General features: G+C 33.9%; 1 protein-coding gene across 7 annotated transcripts in view; it reads right to left on the bottom strand.

The window, feature by feature from the left end:
- Positions 1-17,388, bottom strand: part of CEP170 (centrosomal protein 170) — a 94,189-nt gene that overhangs the window by 41,157 nt on the left and 35,644 nt on the right. For all 7 annotated transcript variants that reach the window (XR_014183529.1, XM_082047617.1, XM_082047619.1 and 4 more), the window contains 2 exons: positions 12,470-12,946; positions 9,326-9,972 (listed from right to left, as the gene is read on the bottom strand). Coding sequence is in view for 6 of the 7 variants with exons in the window: in XM_082047617.1 (XP_081903743.1) it covers positions 9,326-9,972; positions 12,470-12,946 (1,124 nt within the window). In the remaining variant the exon portion in view is untranslated. The remainder of the gene's footprint in view (positions 1-9,325; positions 9,973-12,469; positions 12,947-17,388) is intronic.

Here is a 17,388-nt window from a genome sequence, read left to right as displayed (position 1 = left end):
ATAACTTTTTCTGGTTGTATCTCATTTAACTGCATTTCAGAGTTCCTAATGCTAGGATTTATACTTACTTTAATTAATGTATCGAAATAAACTAATTCATGTTTTCTTTCATTTATGAACATCACACTGTGGATCTACAATATTATAATTAGTCAGTACTTAATGTCCACAGATGTAGTTCCTCATCCAATTAATTACTGAAGATAACTGATATCAATGGAAAAAAAGGTCTTATCTGAGGCTCCTAGTAGAGATGTTCACTCGGTTTTATAGCAAATTATGTATGTTGGAACAGGGCTTCTGTTATTCTGCATATATACTTACTACACAAAGCATTAGAAAGCATTTCCAAGAGCATTAACACAAACTAGGAGCATAAATTTTATTCAAAATACAAATCTGAAGAATTCTATCTAGCCTTAAAATTTTTAGTTTCTAACATTTCCCCAATAGTCTTACTGTTGTAGTCTTAAAATAAAGGGTATGCAGTAATTACTAATATTATCATTAACAGAAATCCAACAAATAAATAATAAGGATTCCAGATGCAATTCAGAGAGCTAGAACTAGGAACCTATCCATTAATGATGGTATTTGTAAACTAAAAGTATATTAATAATTCTTCTGTTCTTTCAGATCCTAACAACAGTTACAGACACAACCTGGAGACGTATTTGGAAAGGATGATGATTTAAATGCTATTAATTTCAGTGCAGGCAATCTGTATACATGGAGCAGAACAAAACCCAAATTAAAAAAGTATGTAATTCAAAGTTGAACAGTTAAAAAAGCAAACTAAATCAAAGCAGTGCACAGGTAAAGGACAAGGGCCTGTGCTGCACAGTGCATTAAAGACCATAGCAAAAGCACCATGGCAAAACAAAACAAGGAGCAAGTGGCTAAATTTGAAATAAGGTATTTGCCATTGTGAAGTGATGAGAATGTAAATTAGAATAGCAATTATGTTTCATACTTTCCAGGGGTAAGGAAGATGATGAGTATATATGATCGTAAGGGAAAGCAAATAAAAGTAGATTTCAGAAACTTGTGAAGTGATACAGTCAGACCAGCAAGAAAAAAAAAGGGGGGAAAGAGACATGAATTTGGAAACACAAGCAGGATTTGGAAACAGTTTGGATGTACTAAGCAAGATAAGCCACACTCTGAGGATGCTTGATTGACAGGAAGAGAGGATTCCAGGAAGCAGTGAAGAGGCTTCAGATCCATATGCAGACCATGTTGGCAATGCTGCACTTAGTGTTCAGACTGAGCTCCTCATAATTCTTCCAAAGGAGGCAGTCCAGACAGTCACAATGTACAGTAAACTGGTTGTTAAAAGTCAGAGTTACTGATCAGATAGAAAAGAAAAAAGGCACACATTTTCTTCCTACCTTTGAGAAACAGTGATGAGCCAGAGTACAACACCTAAGCTCACTTTCTCTTTAACTACTGCATGAGCTCTGTTTAACCAAGATGCTGCTGAGGAGGCTCATGGTAAGAGTTTTTGCTTATTCTTGGCAGTTATCCTAGCCATCCCCATCGAGCAGACTGTGTTCTGTGCATGAATAGTCACGGATTTTCACAGAAGCTGTTTATGTCATTTTAACTATATATTGAAGATACAGAATCAGATGCAATACGCCCTGGTATAAAAAAAACTACATAGGCGAATGGAAAGGATCAATGTGCCAAGTCTAATAACTTCCTCTTACCAGATGCCAGTAACATATTTACATGCATACATAGTTTGCACCTGTTTGCTACAGTGAATAATTCATTTTCTTTAGAATTCCAAATTCAAAAAGTAACAGTAAATTAGAGACTCCTCCCCTCAGAAAAAACAAAAAAAACTACAAACATCCTCTGAAATCTTGACAAAATGTATACACTCAGATGATTTGATAGGTTTCAACTGTTCTACTGCCCTTTTAGCATCATATTCATAAAATACAGTCCTTCTGTGACCAAGAAATTCTGTGAGGCTAAAGGCATTCTTTCTAGAAAAATTGCTGAAGCAATGGTAAAAGCAATGAAACCCAGAGGGCGTGAAAACACAGGTGATCTGAAAGTCATTTTCTGAAAACAGATATGTGTGTCTTGCTTAGAGTTATTGAAACTTGCTGACATTTTTTATTTCTTCTAACTTGTTCCCTGCCCGTTGATTCTTTTCAGGTAGTTTGTAATTTATAATACTGCAAAAATTTGCCAAGAGGAGTTCCATAATGTGTATGTTAACTCTATAACAAGAGGAATTACAATAACATGTATGTTAAGTATTGCAGTGAAAAACATTTCCCCCCCCGCTACATTTGCACTATAAATATAAGTTTTTGGATGAACACAGTTTTAGTAAAAGAGTTCAAAATATACATTTTCTAATAAACCGTGCAGATCTTTAAAAAATGTTTTGATTTGGTATATGGCTCCATGTTTCAAAATCAATCCCTGCTGTGTATTGCACACTATTTAGAAATGATGGAAAATATGTGAATTAGTCTATACTTCTCACAGAATTAGAATGATACATACAAATGTAATAATGTAATGAAATACCTACTTATGATATTGTCACTCTCACTTTCAAAACATTTAGCATAATATCAGTCTTAAACTTCTCAGTCCATAATTCCTCATTTAGCAGTTATTTAATGCTTAATACAATGTTTCATGCTATCTGCAAGATTATTCATAAAACTTTTAAGGTTTGCGACAGAGAAGTCAAGATCTTGTAAACAAGCTTTATGAACACTTAAAGCAACAACAGCAACAAATTATTCGAAACTAAGCAATCTTTGAAGAACACATCAGCCTGTAACATAATATGGTATGAAGAGACATAGCCTGGGAGCAAAAAGAGTAAGGGGATTCCATTTTCTTACAACTGCCTTTCAGAATAGATTCCTATTCATATGCAAAGAAGAATATGTCAAAACAAACTGAAATGTAAGTTTCATGAGCAGAAAGATGTAGAAGATGAAAATGGAAAACCTAGTGCCTATATGAACACCAGCACAGCTTTCCCTCCAAAATTATCAGTTACCCCATAATTTTAAATAGGAAAAAAGAATCTCTCTCAAGATCGTGTCAATAGAATACTGTTTTATATATATTCTTTGCATAGTTTAAAATCAAATAAAACTAAAGATGATAGCATGTACATTAAAAACAAGGTCATGACTACTATGGCCTGTCTGTCTATATAAACAAAGACTTTAAACGGCATGCTTTTCCGATTTAAAATAAATTGGAACATTATCTGAAATATGAGCTTTGCACTGAAAACAAAATCATTAAATGGTCACAATAATTCTTTTTGAAGATCACAAAAGGACTCATTGAGGTTTGATTTTGGTACTTGTTTTTTTTTTTTTTTCAAATTTTACTTCTCGTTGGGAATCAGTATATAGAATTTCACTAATGAAAACACTCAATTATTTATCAGGAAATTTAAATTAATATAACATAACTGAAGAATGCAATTTTGAGACCAAAGAAAACTTAATCTAAGCCCAATGTTTCCATACGCATATGAGCTGCTATAACATTCTAGATTTCCTGGTTAGCTAGGCTGATGAGAATCGAAACACACATTGAGCCTCTATTCTGTTCCTTCCAACAAATATACAGAAGAGTTTAATTCTGCTATATTAAATTCTACAAAGTCTTTCCATTCAGAAATACCCTGAAATTAAATTGGCTGAAGAAAAACAACATAAGAAACTAAACAAAAGAAACAAAATAGGATCCCCCACGAAAATCTCCAAAGAGCTTGCAAAAAAAAAAAAAAAATCATTTAATTGCTTTTTATTTATTGCTTTAGCCTACAAGTATTTAATATTCCAAGCACATCCAGAATTATTTCTATATTCACTTACAAAAATTTATTATTGGTAGCATTTTGCTTTCTTGAAAAAAGGAAACTCATTATCCTGATAATTTGCAGTGTTTTTATATTGAGAAAAAGGAAGATGAGCTGCAGAAACATAATTTTGAATTCTTTCATTCACCGACTGACTGACCTTTCTGTGGCCTGGGAAGATTTTTTTAACCTGATAAGACTGCTAAGAACAACTTTCCTCTAATAGAAGAAAATTAATTAATTAAAACAGTGAACAAAAAAAAATTCTAACACAGTGCAAAATAGAGAGCAAATGCTAACTGTTAACAGAAGAAAGCAAGGGCAGAATGGCTGGAAGTAAAATAAAACTAAATTCTATGACTGTGCCCCACTACTGGTGTATTCCATATGTTAAAAGCAACACTAAAAACATGTTCTAAATCAGATCAAGATCCTGTTTTTTTTTTCTATTTTGTACTTAGCTATTAGCTGCAACAATGAGTACTATTCTGCTAGAAAAAGGTGTGGTTTTCTGAAGCTATTTGAGTATATTGTATGCCTAGTATGTTCAGTGTGCTCTTTGAAGTATGTAAGAGCAGCTTTCTTCTTTACACATTGATGAAATTGCTCCCAATGGTAGTTTTAAAAAGAGCTCTACAGATATAAAAAGAGAGCCACTGTCCACTATTCAATCATAACTTTCTTTCATGTTATTAATGTACTTGTTTTCTAAACCCGTTTGCCTACTATCCAATTCATACTTCTCTATGAATTTAAGTTATATTTGAACACCTGGATGCAGAAATATCATTGGCTAATGAAAGGACTTTCAGGAGCAAAGTTTATTGCTATTTTTCAAGTGTTCTCTATGAAGCACATTAAAACACAACCATACATTTGTACTGTAGAGAACAAGAGAAAAGAACATGAGTTTGTGAGGAACAGCACTGATCTTGCTTACAATTTATATTTTGAACTAAAGGTGACAGAGGACCATATGGAAACTCATAACACAATAAAAATGCAAATAAACTAGTGATAGAAGAGGGAAATGTACAACACATTTCCACACCAGTAATACTGCCAGTATTCACTCAGTCTTTACATATATAAAAAACCCGCCAAAAAACAAAACAAAACGAAAAAACAACCCAACAACACAAAATCAAACCCCCAAACCAACCAATCAAAAAACGCTCACAAACAACCAAACCCAGGATTTGACAGAAGTAGTAACAGTGTCAAGTTACTAAAAAAAGATTATGGGTCAGAAGTCCCAGAATATGTATTTTAGAGAATATTTCAATAATACAAGATGGAGTTTTTGTGCATGAGTTTGTGTTACTTGTGAAAAGCACAGGTGAATCCTATGTTAGCAAAGAAATATTGTGGGGATGGCATTCTCACCCGTTAACTGACTAAGGAGGGAACACAGTTGCAGTCAGTAACAGCTGAAGATTGTAACTGTTTGCAAATGATAATCACTATATCTACAGTGGGAACTCTGAGAAATCTTTCCATTCAGAAATATTACTAAATTAAATTAACCAAAACCACCCCCCCAAAAAAATCCTAAGATATACTGATTTTCCTTCTATGGTAGTTTCAGGCTTTGGTATTTGTCCTGGTCGTGTACTGTATTTTAAAACAGAAACAACTATGATATCTTATGATGACTACTTTTCTGTCTGTGCGTAATAACAGCCAGAGATTTCTCCTAACCTCGACAAAATTTGCCTTTTTTTAACTTATTATTTAATTTTAAAAATTAATATTTTTTAATTATTCTCCAAGATGTTTGTTTTGTTCTAAGAGACATAACACACCAATTCTAAACATAAATAATCTGTTCAAAGCTGGCCACAAGGCAGTGAAGTTTACTTCCTCCGAGAATATCTTTCAGATTTATGAATAAAATTCAAATAACAGCACAGAAAAAATAATTATTATTATTCCTGAAATACTAAGTCATTGTATCAGTTCCTGTCGTGGCTGATCACAACACAAAGATTTTAAAATAAAATCAATCCAAATGATTAACTGATATACAAGTGAAACCAGAACAATCTTTGGAGGACTCCAGGCATGTACAGGTGTTGCATCTTCTTTTTTATAACTGAAAACTATCTACTTACTATTTTTATGATGTGCTTTATTTTTTGCCCTAAAACTAAATCCATTTTTTTTTATCTTGCAAATTTGCAAGCAATTTAACAAATTTCCCTTTTCCTGGTCAGTTCAGTCTCTGTGGGCATTTATATAAATTGATTTTATTACAGCGACCCTGCCTGTTGATAATCTTGTCTGATTTTGATTTCATTGGCTCAGCAAATTAACTAAGTGTTGAAAGTCATGTAAGACACGAGCTGTAATGTTTTTGGAATCTTTCATTTTAGGTAAGCAACAGGCATTTACTCCAAGGCTGTTATCACTGCAGACAAATGATTACACTTTGCTCTCAGAAAAAAAGCACCTCACTCTAAAGCTTTCCTCTGCTTCTTAGAAAATGTCTTCCTCTTTCCTTCTGTTTATTTTTGTATCTTTCTCACAGTCTCTTTTCAAAAGCCAGACTTTAAAATGGTCAAGGAAAAGAAGAATACATCGTTATTCTATTCCTTTTCTGCTGTAGAGACAACACTTTTTTCTTAGAGATTGAAAGAGTAGCAGAGGAAGAAATGGATCTTTAGCAATCTAAATGAAATCAAGATGTTGAATAAGCAGGATAGCATCCTTTTTTATTTTAAAATCATTTTACATAAGCATCTGCTTTTCTTCAGTAAAAGGCTACATTAAGCAAAAACGGTACTTTAGAAAGAAATAATATAGCTGAACATTAAGGTCTTCCCACCTTCTTAAAAAAAAAAAAAATTGTTGTTGTTGTTTTCATTTTTTCTGAGAATTTTAACTCAGATTTCCTGCATGCCTCTCTTCGACTCTCAACTCAAAGATGCATTATTCATCACACCTTGGTTCTTGTCAAGTTAATGCCACTGTTGCATTTGTGGTTTGCTCGTATGTTCCTTTCCAGAGAAAAGAATAGACTCTGCCTAAAGGAGTAAGGCTAAGGTTTCTCAAGTGAATCAGTCACACTGAGAGTAATCTTTGGATATAGTGCTCACTCTCACCCTTTCTTCCACTAAAATGGAAAAAAATACACAAACCCAGGAATATTTTAGTCCATAGGAAATTCTTCAGATAAACCAGACACAGATCTTAGCACCGTTCTAATGTAAATTGTTACTGACAAGACTGCATTATTCGTGCAAATATTTTAGAACGTTATCCTTGCTATTTGTAGTGCATTTTCACCCTGATCCTAGCAAATGCGGTTCCTCAATGTCAGTTAATATTTTGACTCTACAGACTTAAATGAGACTCAACCGAGCAGGCATTGTAAGTACTGAGAAAAAGCACTGATTTGCCAAAAAAGTAAGAGAGCTTATACTGCAATTATTTGTAAATTGTATATCAATAATTCCCTGAAATCCTCAATAAAGCAGCACAACAGTCAACCACCTAATTAAAGTCCTTGCCTTATTCTTCACTTACCCACCTACAGCAAAGTAACAGAATCCACAGAATTAGCACTTTAAAATAGGAGGGAAGCAAAGCTGAGCTCAGCCAGAGGCAGAAGTTTTGGTTTCCATTTGGTTTTGATTTATTTTCTGGCTACTTTTCTGCACTTCATAAAAATAATATCATACTTCTTTTATATTACTAAATCAAGTAAGAATTGTGCAGCAGGACTCTTTGAACTGGTATAAAATATATTGTTCATAATACTTCAGTACAGATACTAAATGAAAAGGTACAGAAGACTTCAAAGAAAAAACATCTCTGCTTTACTTCCTAGTAAATCTTTAATTTCAAGTGGTGACACTTTTTAGGGTATTTATGATACCCAAAAGCTTTTTACACAATGCTAAGAATATTAACCAATACTTTATTCCCACCCCTAATGTTTACATTCATTTCCTGTCCCTGAGTCTCTCCTGTAACAGGAAAGATTTGTTTCAAACAAAAACCTGACGGTGGAAACCCTGAACGGATATTGAAGACCACAAATCATTTCAAATCTTATTCAACATTAGATAGTATTAACATTCTTATGAAGTACATAATAATATTTGGAAACAGACAATTTATGTTTTCTCATTTCTAAAGAAACACTGTTGCACAACTGTACTTGGCAAAAATGGGACCTACACATTTTCTGAGGCAATTTAAACAAATATTTATAACCTAAGAATTAAAAGTAGATATTGTAGTTACTAAGCCTAAGTTATGATGTTCTTCAGCATTCACTTGCTTCTTTGGAATGCTTTCAGTTCTCAGGGGTTCTTTGAATACTGACTCGAAGAAGTCAAGGGTCTCCTTTTCAGAATCCCTAAGAAGTGAAACCATTATCTTTATGATTTTATTAAGGTAATTCTCTCTTTTAAGCCCCCTCCCCAATGCTCCATAAACACCTTTTATAAAGCAAAACATCTATAAAATCAAAACACTGAAGCCAGCTTGTCTTTCAAAAAATATTTGTCAACATTTAACCAAAATTCATTCTATATGCATTAACGTATTTGTTCAGCTCTGAAAAACTTTTAGACACACAAAATCAACCCTTCAATAACTGTATAACAAGTACGCAATGAATGTCTTGTTAAAATGGCCCAAAAAAACTGCCTAGATTTGGATGCCAGCATTCTGCCACAACAGACTATTTAGGAAAACACAACAATAACAGAAGAAAAATACTTTTAAAGAGTCACTTAAGTCAAATGATTAAACATTACTTCTCCTACCCATATCTTCCTGTTGAATCCAAAGAAAGTGTTATTTGCAGTTACCTACCTGCAAATACGATTTGTATTGTTATTTATATCATTATCAAGAAGCAAAAGTTACTTGGTCTTCTTAAGATTCCTAAGCCTAATGAAGCATGTACCTATACTCAAACTAAGAAAATGACATTCCTATGATAAAAACATCTTTGGAAAATGAAAGCATTCTTATATTTACTCTTTATAGTGGAAACTGAAATTGAATATAGTGTTATTGAATATACTTTTCGGTAAGTACAGAAAACATTTACAATCTATTTTCTCTATGACAATTTGGATGGAACCAATTTATATACTGAAAACTACAGAGACTATACAATTTTAAGAACAGATGAGTATTTCCACAGGGACATAATAAATGCAAATCTAACAACACTCAGAAAAGTATCAGTTAATTGAATTCTGTTGATTAATACTCTTACAGAACCTAAATATTTTGAAAATGTATTAAACCTACCGAACTAAAACCAGGTGTACCAATAGGAATAATTTTTATCCAAATGCCTGCTGCTGCTTTTATGACGTTCTATCATCATTACAAAGTGGCTTAAAGACTTCTATTATTGCAGCAGTTTTAACAAGTAGAATTGAAGTGGCAGACTTGCTCTGATACCACATACCACTTTAAGATCAGTATACGTTTTCTCACCTTGTCAATCATTTTACGGGCTTCCATTTCTTCAGAATTGGGATTTTCCAACTCAATAGTGTAAGTACCTTTGTCACTCTGGTCATCCTCATTGTCCTTTTCAGCAGCAGCAGCAAAATGTTGGCTTTTCAACTTTTTGTCCATCTCCTGGTTTGGGCTAGGCCTATGGCCAAGGCTTCCTGAACTCCTTAGCAATGCAGCTTGTAAGACAGGTAATGCAGCAGAGGGTTCTTCTGATTTTTGTTTTAAAAGTTTTGCATGAACACCATGTACTGCTCTGTGATGTGATGAGCTAGCCTGCACAGATGAAGGGACTGCTTTCTCTCCTGATGTAGGTTTCCCTCTTTCGGCTCGTGCGTGAGGTGTTGGAGATGGCGACTCTGGGCACAGAGCTCCTACGTTCTGAGAAAAAGAGTAAGAACGTCTCTTTCGAGGATGGTCTTCATCAAAGAACTCAATCATAAAGGCAGTCTGACTCAATCCAGCTTGCTCTTCCTGCTTGTCTGTGGAATGGACTTTCTGGTGTGACTTTTTCAGCTCTGCATGATGATGCCTTAAATGTTCTTCAAGTGCTGCCCGCTTACTGTAATGCCGGTGTGCACCAGCATTTTCTGAATCGCTTTGTGTACCATCATCATGCTTATTTCCTATAAGCAAAGCAAAAGAATATATAGCAAAATGAAACAACAACAAAAAACAACAAACCATCCCAACACATAAAAAAAAAGCTGGTAAGCTAATAACGAAAGAATATCAACTTGTTTTTCTGTTCAGACTCTAAAACCTTTCAGTACCTGGCTTTCCAAATTTTGTACAGCTTCTGGTAACACATTCGATCTGCTATGAGTCAAACAACAATACTTATCAGTGACTTAAAAAAGGCAGTATTTTGCCAGCTGGACTATAGTATGTTTTCCACTTACATTAATTTTGTCACACAGACAGTCGATTACAAATGACTACGGAAACATTCTAGGCAGGGTTAAGAGGAAAAAGAAAAAACCCTACAATAGTCCTTTTGGTAGCTGAACATACCCACTGCGAGCCAAAATTCAGATTGCTGGATTCCTCACACATTTACAAAAGTTTATCATGAGGAATGTCTACTGAAAATTGAAATAAATTCTTTATTACTCTTTCCAAGAAGTACAATAAGTTTTTCCATCATCCATTACCCTCAGCATCTGATGTATCCATGTCAAATGGTTATTATTAATTCAAAAAACTACTTTAAGAACTATGAATAAGCAACATATATATATAATAAATCATATGTATGCATATAAATATATTTGAATGATACCTGAAAATGCATGGAAGGCTGGATGCTCATACACAGTCACATTTAACTCAGAGCAACTTTGTGTACAAGGAAAGTGTCTACACTCGTAAGTTCTAGCTCAGTTCCTGGGAATGAACAGTTTTACCTTCTTTTAAATCTTTTGGATAAAGTCTTACTCATGTACACATGAAATTTATTTATTTATATTAATTCTGAAGAGGATAGTTTTTTTAAGGTTTTCTCACATACATAGTTAAGACACGCAGCTACTATTCAGTTAAATAGTGATCACATATTGGGAAAACTTACTTATCAGACTAATAGCATTGAATACACACCTGACTTACATTCCTGGTTGCTACTTATTTGTACAGTGCCTAAGAAAATTATGTGATGATTCATATATTTCCAAATAATAGCAATAAAATCAACACCACAGTGAAAGTCATAAGACTTAATTTTAGCAGCGTTACTTCAGTACAGGACATTGTAAGAAAAGCTGAGGAGAAAAAAACAATTTTTTTTTTTTTTTTAATCAAACTTTCAAAGTGGCTAGACATATCCTCCACAATTATGATTTGAAAAAGTACAAGTAATAAGTGAGAATAAAAACAAATCACAGAATATTACAAAAACTAGGTATTTATTATGGCCGGACGAGACCCATAACTCTTCCAGATGAGAATTTATCAAACTTTGAGGAGTTTCTGCCAGGAGAAGGCTAAGGGCTTGTAAACAAAGCTCCTCCTATTTATCAAGGTGTAATATTTGAAAGAATGTTCATTAATATTATGCAGTATATCATGAAGACCAAAGAATGCTCTGTGATATACTCTAGAACAAATATTATGCTGTTATCTTACTGCTAGCGCATGGATGCAATTCTTTAAAAAAGAAAAAAAAAAAAAAGCTTAATTTGGAAGAGTCAGGCTTCAAAATCTCAAAATCAGACTTTTGATCAGTAAGACAAAACACACCGTACCCAGTCCCAGCTGGTTTAAGAGCTAGACATGATAATGTTGCAGAATGAAGAAAAATGGGAACTGTAGAATTAACCTGATGAAATTAAAAACTGAAAACAAGAGAGACTTGAAAACGTTCTTCAGAAGTTTTCATTCTGAAAGTTTGAATGTCTTCATCCAAACATCAAAGCTACCTTCTTTTCTATTCTGCTAAGTGGGATCCAAAAAGAAAGTACACTTTTTGCACTTCACATTTGATTTAATTTTATTTGAAGTGTCACTGTCTGAAGTAAATGAACATGAATAATCACCTGGAACTCCATTCAACAGCAGCATTCTTAGAATATTCTGCAAGCTTAGTATAAAAATGGAAGCTCTTGGTCTATTTCAGATTCCTGACTCAAACGTGACTCCATCACACATGATTGATTTAAACAGAATAACCATATGATATATATAATAAATTATTTTTTTAAAGTACATGAATATTCACAGGACATATGCCATTGGAAGAGTTGCTAAAGGCATAAATTGAATTCTACAAAGCAATTCAGCTTTTTAAAGTAATGGATGTGAAAAAGCGAAACATATAAAATTTAACTGAGGTTTAGGTTTTTTCCTCTTCCATGTCAAGATTGATATTTTAAATACCTGATGTTTTCAGTTGTACTAGAATATTTCCAATTGGTATACTTATTGTAAGATGATTCAGGATTTGGTTTTCTATCCTCTTTATAAGACTTAACACTGCAGTGAAATTTCCCAGCACAGATCCTTGTGCACGTGTGGAGTATCTGTGATTTCAACTGAACTCCACAAGGACTCAGGGATCCAATCACTGGATGCTGGTGAGGAATCGTTGCTTTCAGAAATACACATAGCTGGAATTATTCACTTTACCTTTCAGTCTCTTCAAGTACACTGGAACGTCACTTTTAATACTTTTGGAATCCTCCTCTGTTGGTTCCCATATCATCCTAGGAGGATTGTTCTGTGCTAGCCAATCTGCTACTTTGCTCTCTGCAGCCATCATCACCGTTTGAAGTCCAGGTAGGTCCTGACCACTGGAGGAAGAAGGCTTTTTTGACTTGTGACGCTGTTCCGATGTGAATTTTGTCACGTGATCTTTGATTGTTACTTTTCCTGGAGTGTTGTCATCAAATTCAATGGTAAAGGAAGCATGACCTGCACCTGCTGCATGGGAGTTTTGGGTGTCTTTTGTTGGAATTTCATGAATAGGGCTCTCTGCTACCTGTGAAGGTTGCTGGAATTCTTTCGTAGGGATTTCAAAATAACTCGGCTCCCTACAGAAAGGATAAAGTTCTTCACTTGCAGCTGCAGATTGCTCCTCAGCTTGCTTGGCATCTGTGCTGCATCCTATTAAGAAAAATAAAAAACAGATTTCACAATACTTCAGGTTCTTCACGAAGTTTCTGAACTCCTGTAAAGGCCACTTCAGTAATTTCTGGAGTAAACAGTAAGATTGTGGAGAAGACTGAGTAACGTAGTTCTAGAAAATAATTCCAGAATTACATATAAAAAGTATTACTTAAGAGACAGCAAAAGCTTTGGCTGTGAGGAGTGTAAAGCGGCAAAAAGCTCACTTAGAATCTGCCAAAGGAAATTTGCATTCCAAAAATTTATAGATGATGTAAAGGTCAAATGATTTATCAGTAGATGAAAACCAGGTAAATCACATTAGAAAAATAGTTGAGATGATCATTATTGCAATTCCAATCTATCTGAAAAACATAAAATCAAGGTGCCCCCAAAACAAATACTGGTGATGTGGCTTTTATCTCCTGCAGCAGACAGCTGGTATAATTTTGTTTGGTAAAATTCTTTGGAAAAACAGTTTACATTTTAACACAAGACAAACATTAATTCTGGCTTGAAAAGTTTAGCACTGATAAGCTTTGGAAAGTGTTTTGGAAATCAAACACTTCATGTTTCTGCAAAAGATAAAACCAAAGAATCTAGCTAAATCCTCCTGTCATCCGCTCTTACTTCACTTGTTTCCATAATTTGTCGATGAACAGAAAAAGTAACAATAGTTGGAAGCATGCAGAATGTTGCCAAACCATGCTCTAAGTGGGTAAAGAAAGAAGATTTGGAAAAAGCATGGGGTAGCAATTGAAAGTCCTACAGTACAGCCTGAACAAAGGTTAAAGCTTCTTGTGGTTGCAACAAAGCTACCAATGTGCCTTTAAGAAAACAAACCTTCCAGTTGCATTTCATGAACTAGTAAGCTAGCCAAAATATCTGGTGTAGTGATGTGCTATAAGCAACAGATGCTTGAGATGCTAGCAACAATAGCAAGTTACATTCCAGCAAATGAATTCCGAATAGTTCCTATGTGATTTATAACGAACCACATTAAGATGTTCAACAAATCATTTTAGATTGCCAAGTAAAGGAGTGAGAATGCAGGTAATATATTTCTGGCACTAAAAATAGCCACACTATATCAGCTGAGACAGTTAACATTTGTATGACACTATTATTCAATAAGGTAGCAACAGAATCATTTATACTAGAGCCATGAGCTTAAGGGGTAAAGGATGCAGGATGGCATAAGGCACCTATGCTTTTTGTCACAAACACGTGCTTCTTGGGAAGATTTAGGAAAAGGTTAAAAATCAAAAATTAAAAAGGATGGTAATTTGATACAAAGAAACAGAACTAATTAAGAGACAGCATAGTAGCTGGAAAAGTTAAAGAAAGAATTATGTTATGGACTGATAACAAAAATAGTACACATTCTTTATTACTGCCATGCTTGGATACCAATGGGATAAAATAACTCTGATGCAGGTAACACAGGTATTTTAATTTATTTTATCTAAAAGTAGCTGTTGCAAACACAAAACATGTTCAGAATTCAGACAGTTTTTATATTATGCTGCTGCATTCCAAGAATGCCCTAGCTAACACTTTGCACTGCACTGTCAGTTACCTCATGTCTGTGGGGTAGTTTTCAGGCACTACAACAGCAACTCACCACTTCCCTCCCAAGGACATGGAATGCCTTTAGTCCTCTTCCTGAAAACATGCCAGCAGACAAGCAATATACTATGAATCTATTTTACTTATGCAAAGGTCATTAAAAAGCTTCTATGTTTAGGCAGAAAGAAAAGTCACACTTCTCAGCTATTAGCTTTTAGGTATACTACCACATCTCTCCATTTGTTTCATCCAACTAACATTCTGAAATGCACCAAGCTCTAGTAAGATTGAATCTAGAGCCAACATCCTTGCTGTAAGCAACACCGTCATTGAACAGGAGAGTAATCCACTAGGAAGCCAATTCATATGTACCTTATTTTTTTCCCTATGGTTCCATTCAGAACTTTAAGCCTACACTTTCATGCATTTCCTGTAACCAAAAATTAAGCAAGACAGTGTTCAATGCTCCTTCAAAAGATAACTGGCTAATACAGTATGTTTTGAGAAATATTTCTACTTTTGGGCCAGGTAAAAGCAATCTACTGGCCACACAATAAACTATATTTTTCAGTAAATATGAAATAGCTGGTTCATCGTAATCTTTTGAAAATTATAAGATTGCAGCCAAACTGCATCAGATGTATCGTAGGCTTAGGATGAGGGGATCTACAACGCTGGCTTGTCAGCATTGATGGGCAACTTCATGAAAAAATTGCCCTGTGAAACTTGCTTGCACCAAATATAACATCTGAAATCAACAGTTTATATTATAATGATATGTCCACTATTTGATTCCAATATTTCTGATTAAACAGATGCTATAATTTGAATCTAAATTATGACAGAGTTTAATCAAAAGAAGTGAGAAACTGAACTACAACTAAACTGTAAATTTTTCTAAACTAAAAGAATCCTTAGAAATTATATAATGAAAAATTATCTGAAGTACATGTTCATTTTGATTACTTAAAAGTCTCAGTTTCAGTCTGAAGTACTTGCATTTTTAGAAGAGTTGAATGCATCAGAATTGATTAGAATAAGGAATTGAAACAAATGAGGAGGAAAAAAATATATAGAGTCTGATGTGAAATTCCATTTGGAATTTTTCACCCAAATTCTAAATGCAAGTCCTTACAGCTTTCTAAATTTTACAAAGAGTGATCTAAAAAGTAGCCTTACCTTTGAAATCCTATTATAAAAATTCATCTGCCAAGATGAAGGAAATTATGTATCAGACTAAATACAGATAACTTCAAGAGAAAATCATCAAGCAAACATTGAAGATAGTGGTCACCATGGCTCTATAATTTTTGAACAGAACAAGCAAAGTATCTGTACAGCAAATAAGGCAATTGTGTGGAATTGAAAGTATGTCTTGCAAAAACGAGGGGATAGATGGGTTGTGAACTGCAATCTCTCCAGGAACCGAAGAGATCTCTGAACTGGCAAGAGTGAAAGGAAAGGGACAGAAAAAGAACCAGGGTATTGGTAAAGAGAGAGCTTTTGACTACAAAGGTGTAGAAGCCACAAGAAAAAACTGTGCAACAGTTTCTACTACGCAAGACAGGAAGCACTACATGTAGCTGCTACACAAGTGTAGTGAGACTATTAATGAAATAATGAATCCAGGAGAAGCTAAGAGGGAAACTGTGTAATACTGGGGAAATCATAGGCTTAACCAAATGGAGATTGATGGAGATTCTTTACTAGAATAATCTCAGAGATGATCATCAGAAAAGCAACATACACTATGTGACATTAGCAGAACTGATTGCACTGTCCAGGACTTTTTTTTTTTTTTTTTTTTTTAAATCTGTTATGCACATGAATACTCAGAATCTTAAAATTTTACTTCCAAGCCTGGATAAGAAATGTCATAGGTATTCAACATGATCTATCAGATATGTAAAAAACTGCCTGTGTATATGAATACATTATCATCTGTAAAAAAAAGGATGTATTTTGCAGAGTCTACAGGTTTTTCAGATTTCTCCCTGCCTTAAAAATACAATTTTAAAAATAAATCCTGTAAAAGAAAAAGATCTGCAATTTAAAAAGCACTTATTGAAAAAATGGCTGCAAACCTGGAGCAAAATATTTTCTTGCAGAAGGTATAAGAAGCATCATATTTACATCATATTTACATGTCACTTCAAAATATTTTTTTATATCCAACTTCATATTTGGTACTGTGCAATGATACATTTAATGACCCAACGTCAGTGCTTTCAAACATGTAACAGAATTCCTTTTTTTCCTTTCTCCTTCTCCCCATATTACTACTTTCCTACTTACATTTATGTGGTTTTGTTTTGTTTGTTTATAGATGACACATACTTTTCATTTGTTATTTAAAGACAAGTTTGTGAAAAATACATGTAAAGATTCACCTATTATTAAATCAGATGTTTGTCTTTTACTGTTGTCATAACCTGTCTTACAAAATAATATGAAATTGCTCTCTCTGATTAAAAATATAAAATAGCGTATAGAAATCCCTACCTCATAATAAATTATTTTACTGCATGCTTTAAAGGACTTCAAGTGAAAAAAAAATGCAAAACTTCTCCTGCACATATTCCAGGCCAAAACTCAGCAAAATTCTAGAAATTATTTCTAGGAACTTTAATGTTAATACGGGTGATTAAACATGTGTGTAATCTCCAAACATTCTGATTATAGTGTAATTTCTAAAATAACAGCCTCTTTTCCCTTAAAACGTCACTGTTTCTTAAATGTAAGGAACATTTAATCTGATATATTGTTATACAATTAAAAATACTTCATGCTAAATGGAAAAAAAGATTTCAAAGAATCAAAGAACGTATTTCAAATTCATAAAGCCTGTCTAAAAATTTACATCCGTGTTTTCT

Source organism: Streptopelia decaocto (assembly GCF_964273445.1).
Source record: "Streptopelia decaocto genome assembly, chromosome: 3".
Taxonomy (NCBI): domain Eukaryota; kingdom Metazoa; phylum Chordata; class Aves; order Columbiformes; family Columbidae; genus Streptopelia; species Streptopelia decaocto.
Note: the sequence above shows the minus strand (reverse complement) of the source record. Positions and strands in the feature narration are given on the sequence as shown.